This window comes from Penicillium psychrosexuale (assembly GCF_028828465.1).
Source record: "Penicillium psychrosexuale strain IBT 29551 chromosome Unknown utg000003l, whole genome shotgun sequence".
Taxonomy (NCBI): domain Eukaryota; kingdom Fungi; phylum Ascomycota; class Eurotiomycetes; order Eurotiales; family Aspergillaceae; genus Penicillium; species Penicillium psychrosexuale.
This window is the reverse complement of record NW_026643188.1, coordinates 4497968-4512251: the sequence shown is the minus strand read 5'-3', so window position 1 is coordinate 4512251 and position 14284 is coordinate 4497968. Positions and strand designations below refer to the sequence as shown.

The 14284-nt window shown below is 48.6% G+C and overlaps 6 protein-coding genes across 6 annotated transcripts; 4 read left to right on the top strand and 2 right to left on the bottom strand.

The window, feature by feature from the left end:
• Window positions 1–48: 48 nt before the first annotated feature.
• N7518_005557 (class I SAM-dependent methyltransferase) lies at window positions 49–1314 on the top strand (the record flags this gene model as incomplete). Its single annotated transcript, XM_057186484.1, has 3 exons — window positions 49–154; window positions 331–447; window positions 599–1314. 3 exons carry the CDS (start codon window positions 49–51, stop codon window positions 1312–1314), a joined length of 939 nt encoding a protein of 312 aa, XP_057043254.1.
• Window positions 1315–1828: 514 nt separating this feature from the next.
• On the bottom strand, window positions 1829–3761 carry N7518_005556 (DNA helicase ZGRF1-like domain-containing protein; the record flags this gene model as incomplete). The annotated part of the gene is made up of 2 exons (XM_057186483.1): window positions 1829–2159; window positions 2212–3761. The coding sequence occupies 2 exons, from the start codon at window positions 3759–3761 to the stop codon at window positions 1829–1831; spliced, it is 1881 nt and encodes a 626-aa protein (XP_057043253.1).
• A 295-nt stretch (window positions 3762–4056) lies between these two features.
• On the top strand, window positions 4057–6416 carry N7518_005555 (S9 family peptidase; the record flags this gene model as incomplete). Its single annotated transcript, XM_057186482.1, has 5 exons — window positions 4057–4293; window positions 4350–4456; window positions 4510–5172; window positions 5233–5807; window positions 5872–6416. The coding sequence occupies 5 exons, from the start codon at window positions 4057–4059 to the stop codon at window positions 6414–6416; spliced, it is 2127 nt and encodes a 708-aa protein (XP_057043252.1).
• A 641-nt stretch (window positions 6417–7057) lies between these two features.
• N7518_005554 (uncharacterized protein) lies at window positions 7058–8121 on the top strand (the record flags this gene model as incomplete). Its single annotated transcript, XM_057186481.1, has 2 exons — window positions 7058–7295; window positions 7349–8121. 2 exons carry the CDS (start codon window positions 7058–7060, stop codon window positions 8119–8121), a joined length of 1011 nt encoding a protein of 336 aa, XP_057043251.1.
• Window positions 8122–9227: 1106 nt separating this feature from the next.
• On the top strand, window positions 9228–12239 carry N7518_005553 (BAR and SH3 domain-containing protein; the record flags this gene model as incomplete). The annotated part of the gene is made up of 5 exons (XM_057186480.1): window positions 9228–9341; window positions 9406–9723; window positions 9779–9895; window positions 9953–10815; window positions 11861–12239. The coding sequence occupies 5 exons, from the start codon at window positions 9228–9230 to the stop codon at window positions 12237–12239; spliced, it is 1791 nt and encodes a 596-aa protein (XP_057043250.1).
• A 267-nt stretch (window positions 12240–12506) lies between these two features.
• On the bottom strand, window positions 12507–14226 carry N7518_005552 (cytochrome P450; the record flags this gene model as incomplete). The annotated part of the gene is made up of 5 exons (XM_057186479.1): window positions 12507–12678; window positions 12736–12902; window positions 12955–13065; window positions 13118–13414; window positions 13462–14226. 5 exons carry the CDS (start codon window positions 14224–14226, stop codon window positions 12507–12509), a joined length of 1512 nt encoding a protein of 503 aa, XP_057043249.1.
• Between the last annotated feature and the right edge of the window lie 58 nt (window positions 14227–14284).

Here is a 14284-nt window from a genome sequence, read left to right as displayed (position 1 = left end):
TATAATGTCAACCGAAAGCCCCCGCCGTTCGTCGAGCGAATGCTCGCAATGTTCGAGCCAGCACATATCCTGACTTGGGCGATGTCGCGTAAGTACAGTGGTCGAACAGATGCCGAATGGCTTCGATATCAATTATGGAATTGGACGCCGGCGGGTGTGCTCTCAATCTGCATTCTGCTTGTATTTACCCTATGCTGTATTTATTTTTTGTATCGTCTTTTTTTCTTTTGGGAATCTCTCTGTATTCTGTTTGATATATTGGACATTCTCCGCACATCAGCACCAATTTCTCATTTGATATAAACTAGCACATTACTAACTGCAATACAGACTACATCCGAGTCTGCGCCGAAGCAGTCTTCAAAAATGGCCAGCTCTTTGCCCTAATTACCCAGACCCGGAGACTTCGCGATGAAGCATTCGGAAGATTCTGGATTGAGTTCACCAGTGAGTCCCAGCCACACATCAACAAACCAAGAGCGGAGCTTCTTGCTCTTAGCAATCTCTACAAATGAACGAGAAAAACCGCAAGAAGCAACGCCCTATAAAAAACATATAAAAAATATAAAACACAACTCCTAACCAAACCACCCTCCAGCCTCCCGCCAAATGAGCACCGACCCCAACAACCAAGAAATCCCCGAGCCAGTCGGCTCCTCAGCCCTAATCCCCCCAATCCTCCGCACAGCCTCAGGAATAGTGCTCGACATCGGCCCAGGCACCGGCACGCAGATGCCCCTACTAACCTCACCCTCAATAACAGCGCTCTACGGCGCCGAGCCCTGCAAAAGCCTGCACTCCTCGATCCGCGCAAAAGCGACAGCAGAGAACATCTCCGCCAAATACCACATCGTACCGACAGGCGTAGCAGCGCGCGAACTGATCCCCGCCCTGCGAGCGACGGACACAGGCGTCGTGGACGCGTACGATGCCGACGCGCGCGCAGGAATCTTCGACACGATCCTGTGCGTGCGTGTGCTGTGCTCCGTGCCGGAGATGGAGCGGACTGTGCGGGAGCTGTATGGATTGCTTCGGCCTGGTGGGCGGCTGCTTGTTACGGAGCATGTTGTTAACCCGTGGCGCCGGGCGAAGGGGTCGGTTGTTGGGCGGGTTGTGCAGGGTTTGTATGGGGTTCTTGGGTGGAGTTGGTTTGTTGGGGATTGTTGTTTGGATAGGGATACGGAGGCGGTTTTGAGGGCTGCGGCTGATGGGGATGGGGGGTGGGAGAGGGTGGAGTTGGAGATGAGTTTTGAGTGGTCGGCTATGCCTTATATTTCTGGGATTTTGGTTAAGAAGGGGGTTTATGTTGGATGAGTTGGTGTGAGTTGGGTATAGATGTATTTTTCATCAATGTTAAATGGGTATCTTTGTTCTATCATATTTCCCTTGTTTCAATAAGAGCATCGGGGTCATTCTGGGTCTCGAGAGCTTGTTTCGGATAAACAGATAACATAAGCCTCATGAGGAGAAGCATTTTAAATCATAAGCCCTGACGGATTGGGGAGAGAGGCGGGGAGGGGAGTCTGTGGATATGAATGCATGGGTTTCCACGACACGAATTGCAAGCGCTATTTCCACAAGTGTGCACTTGTGAATGGCATCTTGAAATGTAGTTGCCCTCGCGTGACACTACAGAAAGCTGCTCACTGGATTTTTGAGAACAACGGTTTTCGGCGACTTGCTGGTTGCTTCTCATAAGACGGTAGACCTTGTTGGGTACAAGAACCTTGGAAGGCTCTTGTCTTTGTGTTGTCAAGTTGGTTTGAACCCTACTCATTGTTGTTTAGAACCTCATGCACGGCTCTCAGGCCGAGCCACAGTACGTAATTCATTCGTTTGGTTTTGGTCGTCCAGCAGGCCAGAAGTCAAACAAATCCAAGGCCTCGGATGTCCAGGGGCCTTGCTCTCTAGGCTCGTTTTCCTTGTTAGCCGCGTGGAATGGTCCTCCTGCTCGGACCTGGCGGGTAGTCGATTCAATCGGGTTGGACATTGACTTGCGCAAGGGTGAATTGAGAGATTTTCCCGCGTTTAGACTTTTGATCGTGGAGGGCGATTTGAACCCTGATCCATTTATCAACTCGTCGAAGATAAATTGTGTCGAGCTTGAGGGCATAAACTCTTCGTTTGATATTGAGGAATCACCTGGAACGGCGGCCAGCCTGCACAGAATCAGTATCACAATTTTGGTTAATGGGTGGGTACCGTACTAACTGTTGCTCTGGGGTATTTGTGGCGGGCTCACTTGCACTACCAGGAGATGTATCTGAGGTCGCTGGCGATGGAGTTCGTGAAGCGCCCGGCAATAGAGCACTGTACATCAGTTTCCTGCGTGGCTTCCCGACTCCCATGCGTAGGGCGGATGTAGGTGCCCCAGAGCGTAGTGTCGATGATGGACGTGATGGAGGCGGCATGCTCGTTGAAGATGAGATGTTGACTGGAGATGGTACGTTGACTGTGGGTAAAACATTGGCTGGAGGTGGAATGTTGGCTGTAGGTGGAACATTGGCTGGAGGTGGAATGTTGACTGATGCTGGAACGTTGATTGAAGCTTGATTACCCACAGGTTCGATAGGGTTCACATAATTGCTGACTGCACGCACCGGCGTCTGTGGTGTAGATCTAGCAGACGACGGTTTGGGTGCGCTTGTGAGGGAGCTCCTCGAAGCCGCCGGAGGGTCAGACCTCTGTGGTGGGATGGGACGTGACAGAGCTCTTGATCGATTTTCGCGGCTGATTGATGGCCGCTCCACGCGCAAGGTCTCCCGTGGCCTCGGTATTTCAGTTTCTGGGGTTACAGTGGGAAGGGAACTTGTCGAGGGGCCTCGGGGCCTTGGCGGTTGAATAGGTGGCGGGTCATCTTTCGATTTATTGCCTAGTGACCTTGCAGGTTGGAAACCCTTGACGGGTGTACGGAATAATTCCTCGGGTGTTGGTAGACTGGAGATCGGTTCAGATGCAGTTGAAGCGGAGGCGCTTGAGAACGAAGGAGGATTGGGTCTCTGTGGCCGAGTTGGTTTCGACCTCTGCTCACGATTTACCGGGAGTGCTGCATCAGCCGTAGAATCACCCCCAGCTCTATGTGGTTTTTTCGGTTGTTTCGGCCTTTCCCTCTCAGAGAGTCCCTGAATTGAATCGGTTGAATCGGTTAAATCGATCACCTCACCCACACGCGAGCGTTGCTCGCCTCGATTCACCACCGAGGATGTCTTTTGTCGCTTCGGTGCTCTTTCGGGTTCCTGAATGCTGGAGGCTGGTTGCGGGGGATTCCTTTCCTCGTGCGGGCAGATCAAATGCCCAATAGGAGTCTTTTTAATGCCCAGCAAATCGTAAAGTGAGCGAAATGACTGGGAACCGCGAAGAGGTACGGAGGCAGAAGGTGCGTAGGTAGAGGGGGAGCGCGGGTCTCTGGTCGGCGGCGAGCCCTGGCTTGATTTCTTTTTTTCGTACAGTGTTGTGATATCCGTCTCAGTCGTGCCCATGTTCTCGGTCACCTCAATCAGGACTCCCTTGTCCAGCTCCATTTCGTCGCCATCTTGTACTTCATCGGTGGATCGCCAGTGGTGGTCGCCGATAAAATTACCCTGGTCATCGTATACCATAACACGTTTGTTGTGTTTATGATATCGTAAGTGTCCGTCGTGCCATCGTTTGGACTTGCGGCGTAGGTCGTGAGTGTACAGGCAGCGAAACTTCACGACCGAGGCAGTGACCTGCGGGGAGGTAGGAGGAAGACGCGTGGAGGAAGACGGTGTGGACATCATTGTGGCATTGTGAAACAGCTAATTTATTTGACCATGGCCGCATCGCATGGAGTCGCGAAATGTAGTTTCAGTCGCGTCCACGCGGGTTGTTTCGCGTTGAAAGTGGAAACGATAAGCTGATAAGGCAGACTTTGAGGCCTCAGGCACCAATATTGGAAAATATATGTTGTAGGTATTAAGACAGGTATTCGACAGTTATTTGTGATTGCCTAAAAGAAGATTTGAATTAGACCTGCATTATTGATTACTGGTCGTTTTCAATTGAATCTCAGCTGAACTTTCAGCCAGCCTCACTATGTTGCAGGCTATGCGGGGTAGATTGTCTGTTTTCCACCATCGCCTCACAACGCTGACAACACCTATACCAATATACATTCCCAACAGGACTATCAACTCGATCAATCCGGCAAATAAGTTATCTATTGCTAGAATATCCATGGCTACTCCCATCACCGCTCCGTTCGGCCAATGGAAGAGCCCAATCAGCTCTACTTTGCTTGGTGCTAGCGGTGTTCAGTTTGAATCCATCGCGGTATGTTCAATGAATTTCAACATCGCTCATACTTAAGATTTTAACGACCTCTTTAGTCATCAAATGGAAAGGTTTATGTCATTGAGGGTCGACCCGGAGAGCAGGGACGAGGCTGCGTCGTTGAATACTCTGGCCTTGAAGGACGCGATATCTTACCGGCCAAGTACATACTAGATCTAGCCATGTATGAACCCAGGTCTAATGACAATCCACTAGATATGACGCTCGCACCAAAGTTCATGAATATGGCGGCGCATCGATGATCGCCTTCAACGGGCAGGTCGTCTTTTCTGATCGGGAGACACAGGATTTGCACAAAGTCGACCCCTCCACCGGTCTTGTTGAACAGATCACCACGACAGGCACTGATCTCCGCTATGCATGCACCTCTGCTATAGGCTCTTTGTCAGATAGTCAGGCGGACTCGGGATGGCTCTTAGCGATCGAAGAGGACCACTCCAAGCCCTTGCCGGCGGAAGTTCGGAACCGACTCGTCGCGGTACACGTACAGTCCAAAAAAATAGTCAATGTCGCCTCCGGCGACGACTTCTACAGCGCTGCTCAGTTTTCCCCCGATGGCAGCAAGATATGCTGGACCCAGTGGTCTCATCCAGATATGCCTTGGACAGGAGCCCGCCTGTATGTTGCTAATTGGAACAATGGTGAGGTCACAGACGTTCACCATGTGCATGGTGTGCCTAAGAAAGAAAGTGTCAGCCAGCCACGATGGGGCCTTGATAACACATTGTACTTCACGAGCGATGTTTCGGGGTATTGGCAGTTCTATCGGTTCAACTTTGACACTTTGGAAAGCCAGCGTGTGGCCCTGCATGGTCTGGAAGAGGTGGAATTTTCGCAGCCAGACTGGCGTCTAGGAAAGTACGTTTAGTCCTGACCCCAGGAGGCAGCTGGTTTGATGACTGACCTACATTTTGACAGCTGCACATACGTGTCTTTGACTCCTACTCTAATGATCGCGTCGTACAACAAGAATGCTCGATGGAGCTTCATCCTGATAGATCTGTCGAATGACACCTGGCAAGACCTGAATGTGCCAGTGACAGACACGGTTATATTGGCAGATAATCCCCTCTCAGACACAAAAATAGCCCTTCTTGGTTCCAGTGAAACAAGCTTCAGCACTGTTTTCACGTTGGACATCGCCGATGCCATCAAGCTCACTCCACTCAGGGTAGCTTCCGAGCTCCCCATGCCAAGTTCTCTTGTTTCCAAGCCAGAGCATATATCTTTTCCAAGAGTCCACGGTAAGAGCTTGGAAGGAGTGGCACATGCCATCTTCTACCCACCTCAGAACCCAGATTATCAAGCACCTTCTGGAGCGCTGCCGCCTTTGATCGTCTGCGTCCATGGCGGACCAACATCGCAAACCGGAACTGGCCTAAATATCACGGACCAATACTGGACTTCCCGAGGCTATGCTGTTGTCTGGGTAAATTACGGAGGTAGCTCCGGATATGGCAGAGCATACCGGGATATCCTGAATGGACAATGGGGTGAGAATTCACACTTCTCATGGCAGATTCATTCAATCCCTCCAATGCTGACCAAAGTGATTAGGAATTCTTGATACAGCAGATGCTGCTAGCTGTGTGTCATACCTGGCATCGTCTGGCCGAATTGACCCCAACGGAGTCGGTGTTCGCGGCCAAAGCGCAGGCGGATATATCGTACTCCAAGCTCTTTGTGACTACCCCAATCTCTTTGCCGGTGGCAATTCTCTATACGGAATCGGCAATGTCAAGGCTCTCTGTGAGGATACTCATAAGTTCGAGAGCCATTACGCATTCGCCTTGTTGTTTGATCCTGATGCGGATGAAGCCGAGAAAAACCGCATTTTCCGCGAACGCAGTCCCTGTTATAAAGCGGATAAGATTACTGCGCCACTGTTGTTGCTTCAAGGAGACCAGGATACGGTCGTTCCTATGAACCAAGCAGAGGAAATGGTCGAAATGATGAAAAAGGCTGGTCGTCATCCTAAGTTGGTGATTTTCCATGGAGAGGGACATGGATTCCGGCAGGCAAAGAGTCGGATAGCGGCCGTGGAAGAGGAGGAGAAGTGGTGGCAGAAAGGTTTGTTGAAGATGGATGAAGCGGAACTTTGAGAGCATCACGACAAGACGTTTTTATATGCCCAGAATTCAGTCGTCCTAGAACTCGTACTGTAATTCTGTTGTTATACTCTTTTTTGAATCTGTAGATATAAAGTCTAAGTCTACATAGTATATGTTTTGGTGGGATTGTTGTAAATTGAATAGTATGTATAAAACTTGATATTGCAAACCCCTGGAAACTGAGCCTATATCCGTATACTTCGTACTCGCTTTCCATTTCAATAGTTAAATAAACTGTTTCTCTCGGGCGAAAGGAAATAAGTGATCTATGCAGTCATGCTGAGTGCAAAAATGGGCGCAGAAAAAGCAAAGTTGTATCGAAAGTACTAAGCCTAAATGCCGGTAGTTCGTGTTGATAGAATCCACAACAATTTACATGCTACGCCATTTAGGGCAGGAGCTCAGGGATGTTCCAGACTTCTGATTCGTAACGATAACACTAGCCAGCGCATCCGCCTCAATTACAATTAGACAGGGCTGGGCCTATGGAAAGCGGGAGTCATCATCATTGGTTCATGATTCAGCTGTGCCTGGCCCTGCTTTTCCCCTCTGCTCACCTCCCCTTGAATCACAGGAAACACTTGCTTCTGTCCTGCTCTCCAAACATTCAAATTACACATTATATTTTCGTCATGGATATCAAAGACCAATTCCCTAGTGTCCACTGGATCTGGAAAGGAGGCATCTCTTTCGTTTACGAGGTCGACCCTCGCATTGCGGTCAAGGTCCCGCAGTCAGGAGAAGAGGAAAGGGAACAATTCGGCAAAGAAGTCGAGATATACCGCATATTCTCACAAAATCCGCCTTGCCCCTTTATCGTGCAATGTTTTCATATTTCAGGCAAAGGCATCTTCCTCGAGTATATGAGAGGTGTGACCCCCTATTACTAGCAAATAGGACTATCTACTAAACACTTATAATAGACGGGTCACTTTTTTCTAGAATAGAGGACAACCATACTCGGAACCGACAAAATATGGTGGTTACTAAAGTGGAAAAGTTGGAACCGCTATCCCTACGAAAGGGATGGATGAACGATCTCGCTCAAGCCGTCGCTTTCCTGGAATCTCTCAACCTCGCCCATGGTGATCTACGACCTGAAAATATTCTACTTGATCGTGACCGACTCAAATTATCCGACTTTGATTGCACAGCGAAAATCGGAGCGGGTCACGAAGCTTGTATAGGTCCATATGGCAGATTTCTTAATAGCAACGAACCGGATGAAGGCATTTGTGGAAGTTCCGGCTCCCTTGGCTCGCGGACAGAGCAGTTCGCCCTCGGTTCTTTATACTATTATATCAACTACGGATTTGAGGTTTACGGAGATCGATGTCTTACCGAGGACCCCTACGACCATGGTCCTAAGACCGTGGATTTGCTACAGAACATGGAGTTTCCGGAATTGAATGACAATCCACGGATTGACGATATCATCGAAAAATGTTGGCATAACAAATATGGCAAAGTCTCTGATCTAGCTTTGGACACGAATCGTTTCTTGAATGAAGGAACTGAAGCGGAAGGAAGTAGCGGAGTGGGAAACAGGGAGGAAGGGAATAGAAAGGAATTTCTGTTGAAAAAGGAACTCTGCCAAGACCTGGAGAAACGCGGACTTCTTGACTTGCTTTCTTCGGGTGAGCCTAAGAAGATTGGTTTCGAGTGCCAATTGTATAGGTACCGTATGAAGGCTTGAACAATGCGTGATTAATGTGGTTTTCCTTGGAGTTTGATCCTCATTGGATGAATAGGAAAAACTCTCACTTGTGGAAATTAATTGTTTGGTGTGGATTACTTTTGCTATACAACCTTGTATTCCTTAGATTGGAATAGGTGATATTTTCCTTATTGGAAACCAGACTTGGACGTTATACGATGCCACAACGAGATAAGGTATTCTCGACTGGATTCACCTTGCACGTTAAACAACCCCAATTCTATGTAGTAAAGGTGGAATTTCATTCTCTCGGTCCGTTAAAGGTACCCCGTAGGGCGAGCGGGCTAGCCGTGCCAAGTGCGTGTTGGGCGCTTGGCACGGCTAGCTGTTAAAACGGGCGTGAGGCTAAGACCAAACGGGGATGAGAGTGAGGGCGCCATACCCGGAATAGAAAGAGCTATTGATCGTTGCCTAATATCGAGGATACTATTCCGTATTTTAGATTGGATTATGACCGAAGAGAACACGGATATGACATTGTTACAGACAACTATAAATGAAGATCTGGATCACGTGAAAGATATAGAGTTCTGAGCTCAGCAGGTTAAGTTTGTCCGTCCACGGATGGATTCGTCGATTTCCAGAGTTCAATGTTTACATCTGCGTCTCTGTACGGGGTATATGTATGGTATACTGTATTTTATGAGCAGGTAGTAAGTACTACAATGCCTCACAGTACTCCGTACTCTGTAGGGCATATACTAGTATTCCATATCGATGAGATAAGATGGATAACCGGATTTAATATGATCTATCTAGAGTGGAGAAGGGTTCAGGGGATTGACATTGTCTCCTTCCCGAAAGGTCAAATACATTGGAGGGGTCGTGGCACGAGCCGCATGAAAGGCTGAAACACATTGGGGCTGAGTTATGTGTCATGAGGGGATGGGACGTTCCCCTTCCTTCCTTTCAATGTTTCTTCCCCCATCACTTACATTTTGCATTTGCATTGGATGACTTGGATGAATTGAATACATTGATTAATATTGACTTGAATTAAAGTTCACTCTTGTTTCAAACACGCTTCTGTCATCCCCTCTCTTCCCGTTCCGCGTTCCCCAGCTTCTGAGAGCTCATCGCCCAACATGCAGAACATGACGAGACGCTTTGGTCGCATGACGACTAAGTCGTCTGCAGATGACAGTCAAATTGCTGTGCTTTTAAAAGACTTCGACGATGCAGATATGCTCCTAGGCAAGGTAGACAATGTTACCCCGATGACGCGCGTTCTGTCGCATTTCCTGATACGTGTTATTTGATCAGATCGTGGAATCTACCCAATCCTGGCGTGATGCTTGGATCTCTATCGCAACTTACCAGAGTCGCCTTATTGATGAATTCGACGGCCTCTACGGTCCTATCATTGGCTCCTCAGAAACCCCGTCCAACCACAACGCCGTCGATACAGACCCCGTCAGATTAGCTCGGACAAACCGACTGCGCAAGGAATATGATGAACTACGTAACGACCTCATAGAGGAACTCGGTGCTGTCGATACTCGCATGACCAAGCCGGCTTCGCAGGCAAAGGAATCCCTTGCGCCGATGAAAAAGACGATCAAAAAGCGAAACGACAAGAAGGTACACAATAAATACCGACGTTCTTGGTGGATTAGTTCTAATATCCCAATTCTAGACCGACTTTGAAATCTCCCAAGGACGTGTTGATAGCCTCATGAAAAAGCCAAAGCGCACCGACCGCGACAATGCGAACCTGGCCAAAGCGGAGGCAGAACTTGCCGATACGAAAGAGGTACAATCTCAATGCCCAATACTATTCATAGAATAAGAAACACTAATCGCCGTCCAGGCTTACCAAGCTGCCGACGAGGACCTACGACAGCGACTCCCAACATTAATCGCCCTCATATTCTCCCTGACGCCATACTTCCTCGAAGCACAGGTCGAGATCCAAAACCGCATGCTTGCGAACTATTACACTGTACTTCACACTTATTGTACAGAAGAGGGATTCCCCTCCCCGCCACCAGACATGGAACAAGTTGTCCAAGACTGGGAGTTTGCCTTCAAACCTGTGCAAACTGAAATAGAAAACTTCGGTTCCCTGACCATCGGCAAGGCCATGCGTCGAGCCGCAGCCGAGCACGACAACAAGAAACGCCCTTCAATTGGAAGCCGCGCTCCTAGCAATGCCTCATCGACCTCGCTCCCATCTTACCGCCGAGGCTCACAAACACCAGGATCGTCGGCCCAGACACCCTGTGTACCAGAATACCCTCCCTCTCCGCCCCTGTCAACACTTAGCCACAAGAGCAGCGCAATTCCCGTTGGAAACGCCGCAGGATCTAAGCCCCTCGCAACGGGCGGTGACTACTTCGAGCCCCCTCGTCCTACATTCATGCCAACCCCACAAGCCACTCCCATTTCATCAGGAGTGGTCAGATCACCCGCCGGCCCCAATGTAGACTCTTTCCAGGCCAAGGTATCACCCATGGCTGCCGCCATAGGAAAGAAAAGACCTCCGCCACCACCACCGTCATCCCGTCCAGTGTTTGTCACGGCGCTGTATGACTTTGACGGCCAGGGGAATGGTGATCTGAGTTTCCGGGAAGGGGACCGCATCCGCGTCGTGCGGAAGACGGATAGCACGGACGACTGGTGGGAAGGCGAGCTGAGAGGGCAGAAGGGACCTTTCCCTGCCAACTACGTTGAGTAGTGGTATTGGAAACTCTGGACCTCGGGACCTCGGCAGAGGTTTCGGCTTATTAACATGCATTAAAATGACGCATCGAAGTTTATTTGGATCAATCCCTACGCGGCATCCAGGTACACGATTAATGAACTCTGTTCATGCTGGTTATGTTCCTTTGTATTTGTGGCTAGCCCTTTGGCATCTGTTCTCTCTTTTCTTGTTGGGCAACGTGGAAAACGATGTCCAATCGACAAATCTCTTCATTGTAAGAATAGTCGGCCGCGTTCGATTTTTGAGAACGACGGGATTAGTCTGTTAGATTCTTTTTTTTTCTTTTGATATATTCTTCCCTCTTCCTAGGTTTGATAGACGGCAAGTAAAAAGCATAAATTTGACGACTTTCTATGTATAACCTTTTAAACTGCGTGATCTTGTCGAGTTCCAGATGGCTGCATGCTGATACTTTCAGCCGGTAAGATGAGACGTTGCATCGAGTCTTAAGAATCATAAAATTTTCAATTTCAACGATAGAAGAATGGATTATTTACTAGGTTTGATCTCAAGATGCTATCTAAGTCTAGTTTGAACTGATCGATACCATCAGAGAAATCTCATTGTTCTCTGATTAGAAGAACTGAATATCAGACCAACGAATGTCAAGTTCCTTAAGGGAAAGCGCTGACCGACATTGTTCTTAAATCCTTGATTTCGAATCATAAGCAGTGAAAGGCTTCGAGGCTTTGTTCGCTTTACTTTGTACCTACCTAACTAGTCAGAGACCAACAAAGCCATTGTAAACAACCTCACATGAAAGACTTTGTTCTCTTCCCAACTGTCTCAAAGACAGTCTCTCGATAGAACTGCCCACTGTCTCACTACATCGCATTTAAATAACCTCGGACTGCCCCTTCAAGTCTATACACCATCATCAGACGGAAAGCAGTTCCCATCGTTCACGTCCACGGCGACGGTCCATCAAAACCAAACCAAGCCCCAACTCCACCCCACCACAATCAAAATGTTCAGATCAAAACTACCCCAACCCTGGAACCCCATAGGCCCAAGACGCCGAGCAGCCCTAAAGCAGACACGCACAATCTTCCTCTCAAACGGGCATCCCCACCACGAAGACCTCAGCCCAATGACGGACCTGTGGTGGGTATCCGTCAAGCTATCCATCACAGACTACCTCTATTCCGACGAAGAGTTGATGGACGTCGTGGTTGACCGGTGCCGCGCCGGTGACTGCGAGATCACCCATTACGAGGCCATGCACCACCGGCGCGAGCTTTATGTCTCGTTTCCCGTCATGAACTGCGATAAGGACCTTGGGCAGCGCGGCTGGGTTTTTATTGTTATTGGGCTTGTCGAGCATTATCAGAGGGAGATTGGGGCTGGGCGGCTTGCTGTTGATCGGGATTATGTTTTCGGGACTAGAGGATAGATAGCCTGGGGACTGGGGTCTGGGGTCTGGTGAGTGTGAGTTTGGGATGGTATAGTTGGTTCTTCTTATATTGCTTTGGGCTTTTTTCTGATGCGTGTTATAATAGTCTTGTGTCTGTTTCCTGGCCCATCTATTCTGCTATAAGACAAAGCATAAACAGGTAAATTGCTGGAATTCCAGTGCCAGGGGGAAAAGTTAAACCGAGAGATGATAAAATGAAATCTAATCAAGATGCGAAACAGACCGATGATTCACATGCAGACCCTTCTAGTTGAACTCTTTGGCAACTCTCACATTAATCAGATTGAGCCCAGGAACCGTCTGTCCATTAAAACAATCCCGAACAATGCGAATATTCTTCTCATCGGTTTCATGAAGCTCCAATTGGAACTTGCGGACAACGGTCCCTATCACTGCGTATAGCCACGAGTAGGTCATGCTAGTATATATCAGTGTCACTGGTCTGGAACTGGCTAAGAGACTGGAAGGTACTTACCTCTGACCCATGCAACTTGAATTGCCTTTTGCAAACGGAACGAGATACCTATCCAGTACGTGGACTTCCTCGGGAGGGCCCATCCAGCGTTCTGGGATGAATTTCATCGGCTCGGTGTAGACTTCGGGACTTCGTAGAATTGAGTGGGTGGTCATGCTGATGGGTGTCTATAGCAATATATTAGCGAAGAACAAGATTGGTGGACTGAGTATAAGATACCCCAGGTGGAATGGTCCATTTTCCGTATTGCAAAGCCTCATCTGGTGCACTACGCGGAAGTCTTGATGTCACAACGGCAGAAAGTCGTAGACCCTCTTTCAACACAGCAGACTGGCACGTTGTTAGTAAATTCCATGAAAAAATACAGATTGATGCTGCTCACCAGATAAGGAAGATGTTTCAACTTAGTCCAGTCCGCATCGGACAGAACAGGAATAGCCTGGTCTAACTCGTCTTTGAGTTTTTGGCATATTTCTGGATTCCAAAGGAGATGGAACATAGTGAGTGCCATCACTTGGGAAGGCGCATCAGTCCCGGCAATGATCAGAAACTTCAGTTCCTGCTCTAGGCGTTCGAGTTCTTTTTCCTCGTCGGGTAGTTTCTTATTGGAGAGAATAGTCGATAACATCGACTTCTTGTCTGGTTTTTCGTAGGCAGCTCTCACAGTTCTATCTATTTTCTAATTTTCTATCAGTATTTTGCATTCCAGATGATCACCACACATACCGTTTCGCATCGTTGGGCCCAAAAGAAGGTAGGAAAGAAGAAAGTGGCAATCTTAGGAAATGCGCGTGCCGGGTTGACCATAAATGGAAGATGTCTGAGAAGAATCAAGCCCTCGAAGATGCTGGTGACATATTGCTTCCATTCGTCTGTGATCTCTGTGTTCTTCAAGTAGTTATAGCAATTCGCAGGGCCGAGCACATACGTAGACGTCACGTCTACGGCGAAAGAAGCAAAGATAGAGTGCAAGTCCAGGAACTCTCCCGTGCCGACCCTTCTCGACAGGTGACTGCAGATCAGATCTACCTTTTCCTGAATGACAGGCTGCAGAGCTGTCACCGATTGCGTTGAAAGGAAAGGACTCAATAACTTCCTCCGCTCGCGATGGAGATTATGTGGCGCAGCCTCGAAGGTTGCCCGGGGCATCCCAGAGTGAATAAACGCAGGCACTCTGTCTCTTTTATTTAGCGGCCCGCCGTAGACAGTATCGTAAAAGCTGGGGTCTTTGATGTGGATCTCATAGGGATTGATGCGGAGGACAGGACCGTATTTGTCATGTAAACGGTCAAGCTCAAACATGAACTGGCCTCCTCTCACAACGTCGAAATAAAACTCATAGAGACTGGTTGCTGCTGCCAAGCGTGGACCCGGGAATCCGGCCAGTGGAGAGAAATATAGACGATAGATTATCTTGATGCCTGTGTAGGCAAGTACGACGTGCACCAGCAAGAGCAGCTGCTCGGATATGTTGGATGTGAGAGACACCATCTTCCGCGTAAATCAATCTGAATTTAGCTGCGAACATGATGATTCCCAAGAAGATGCC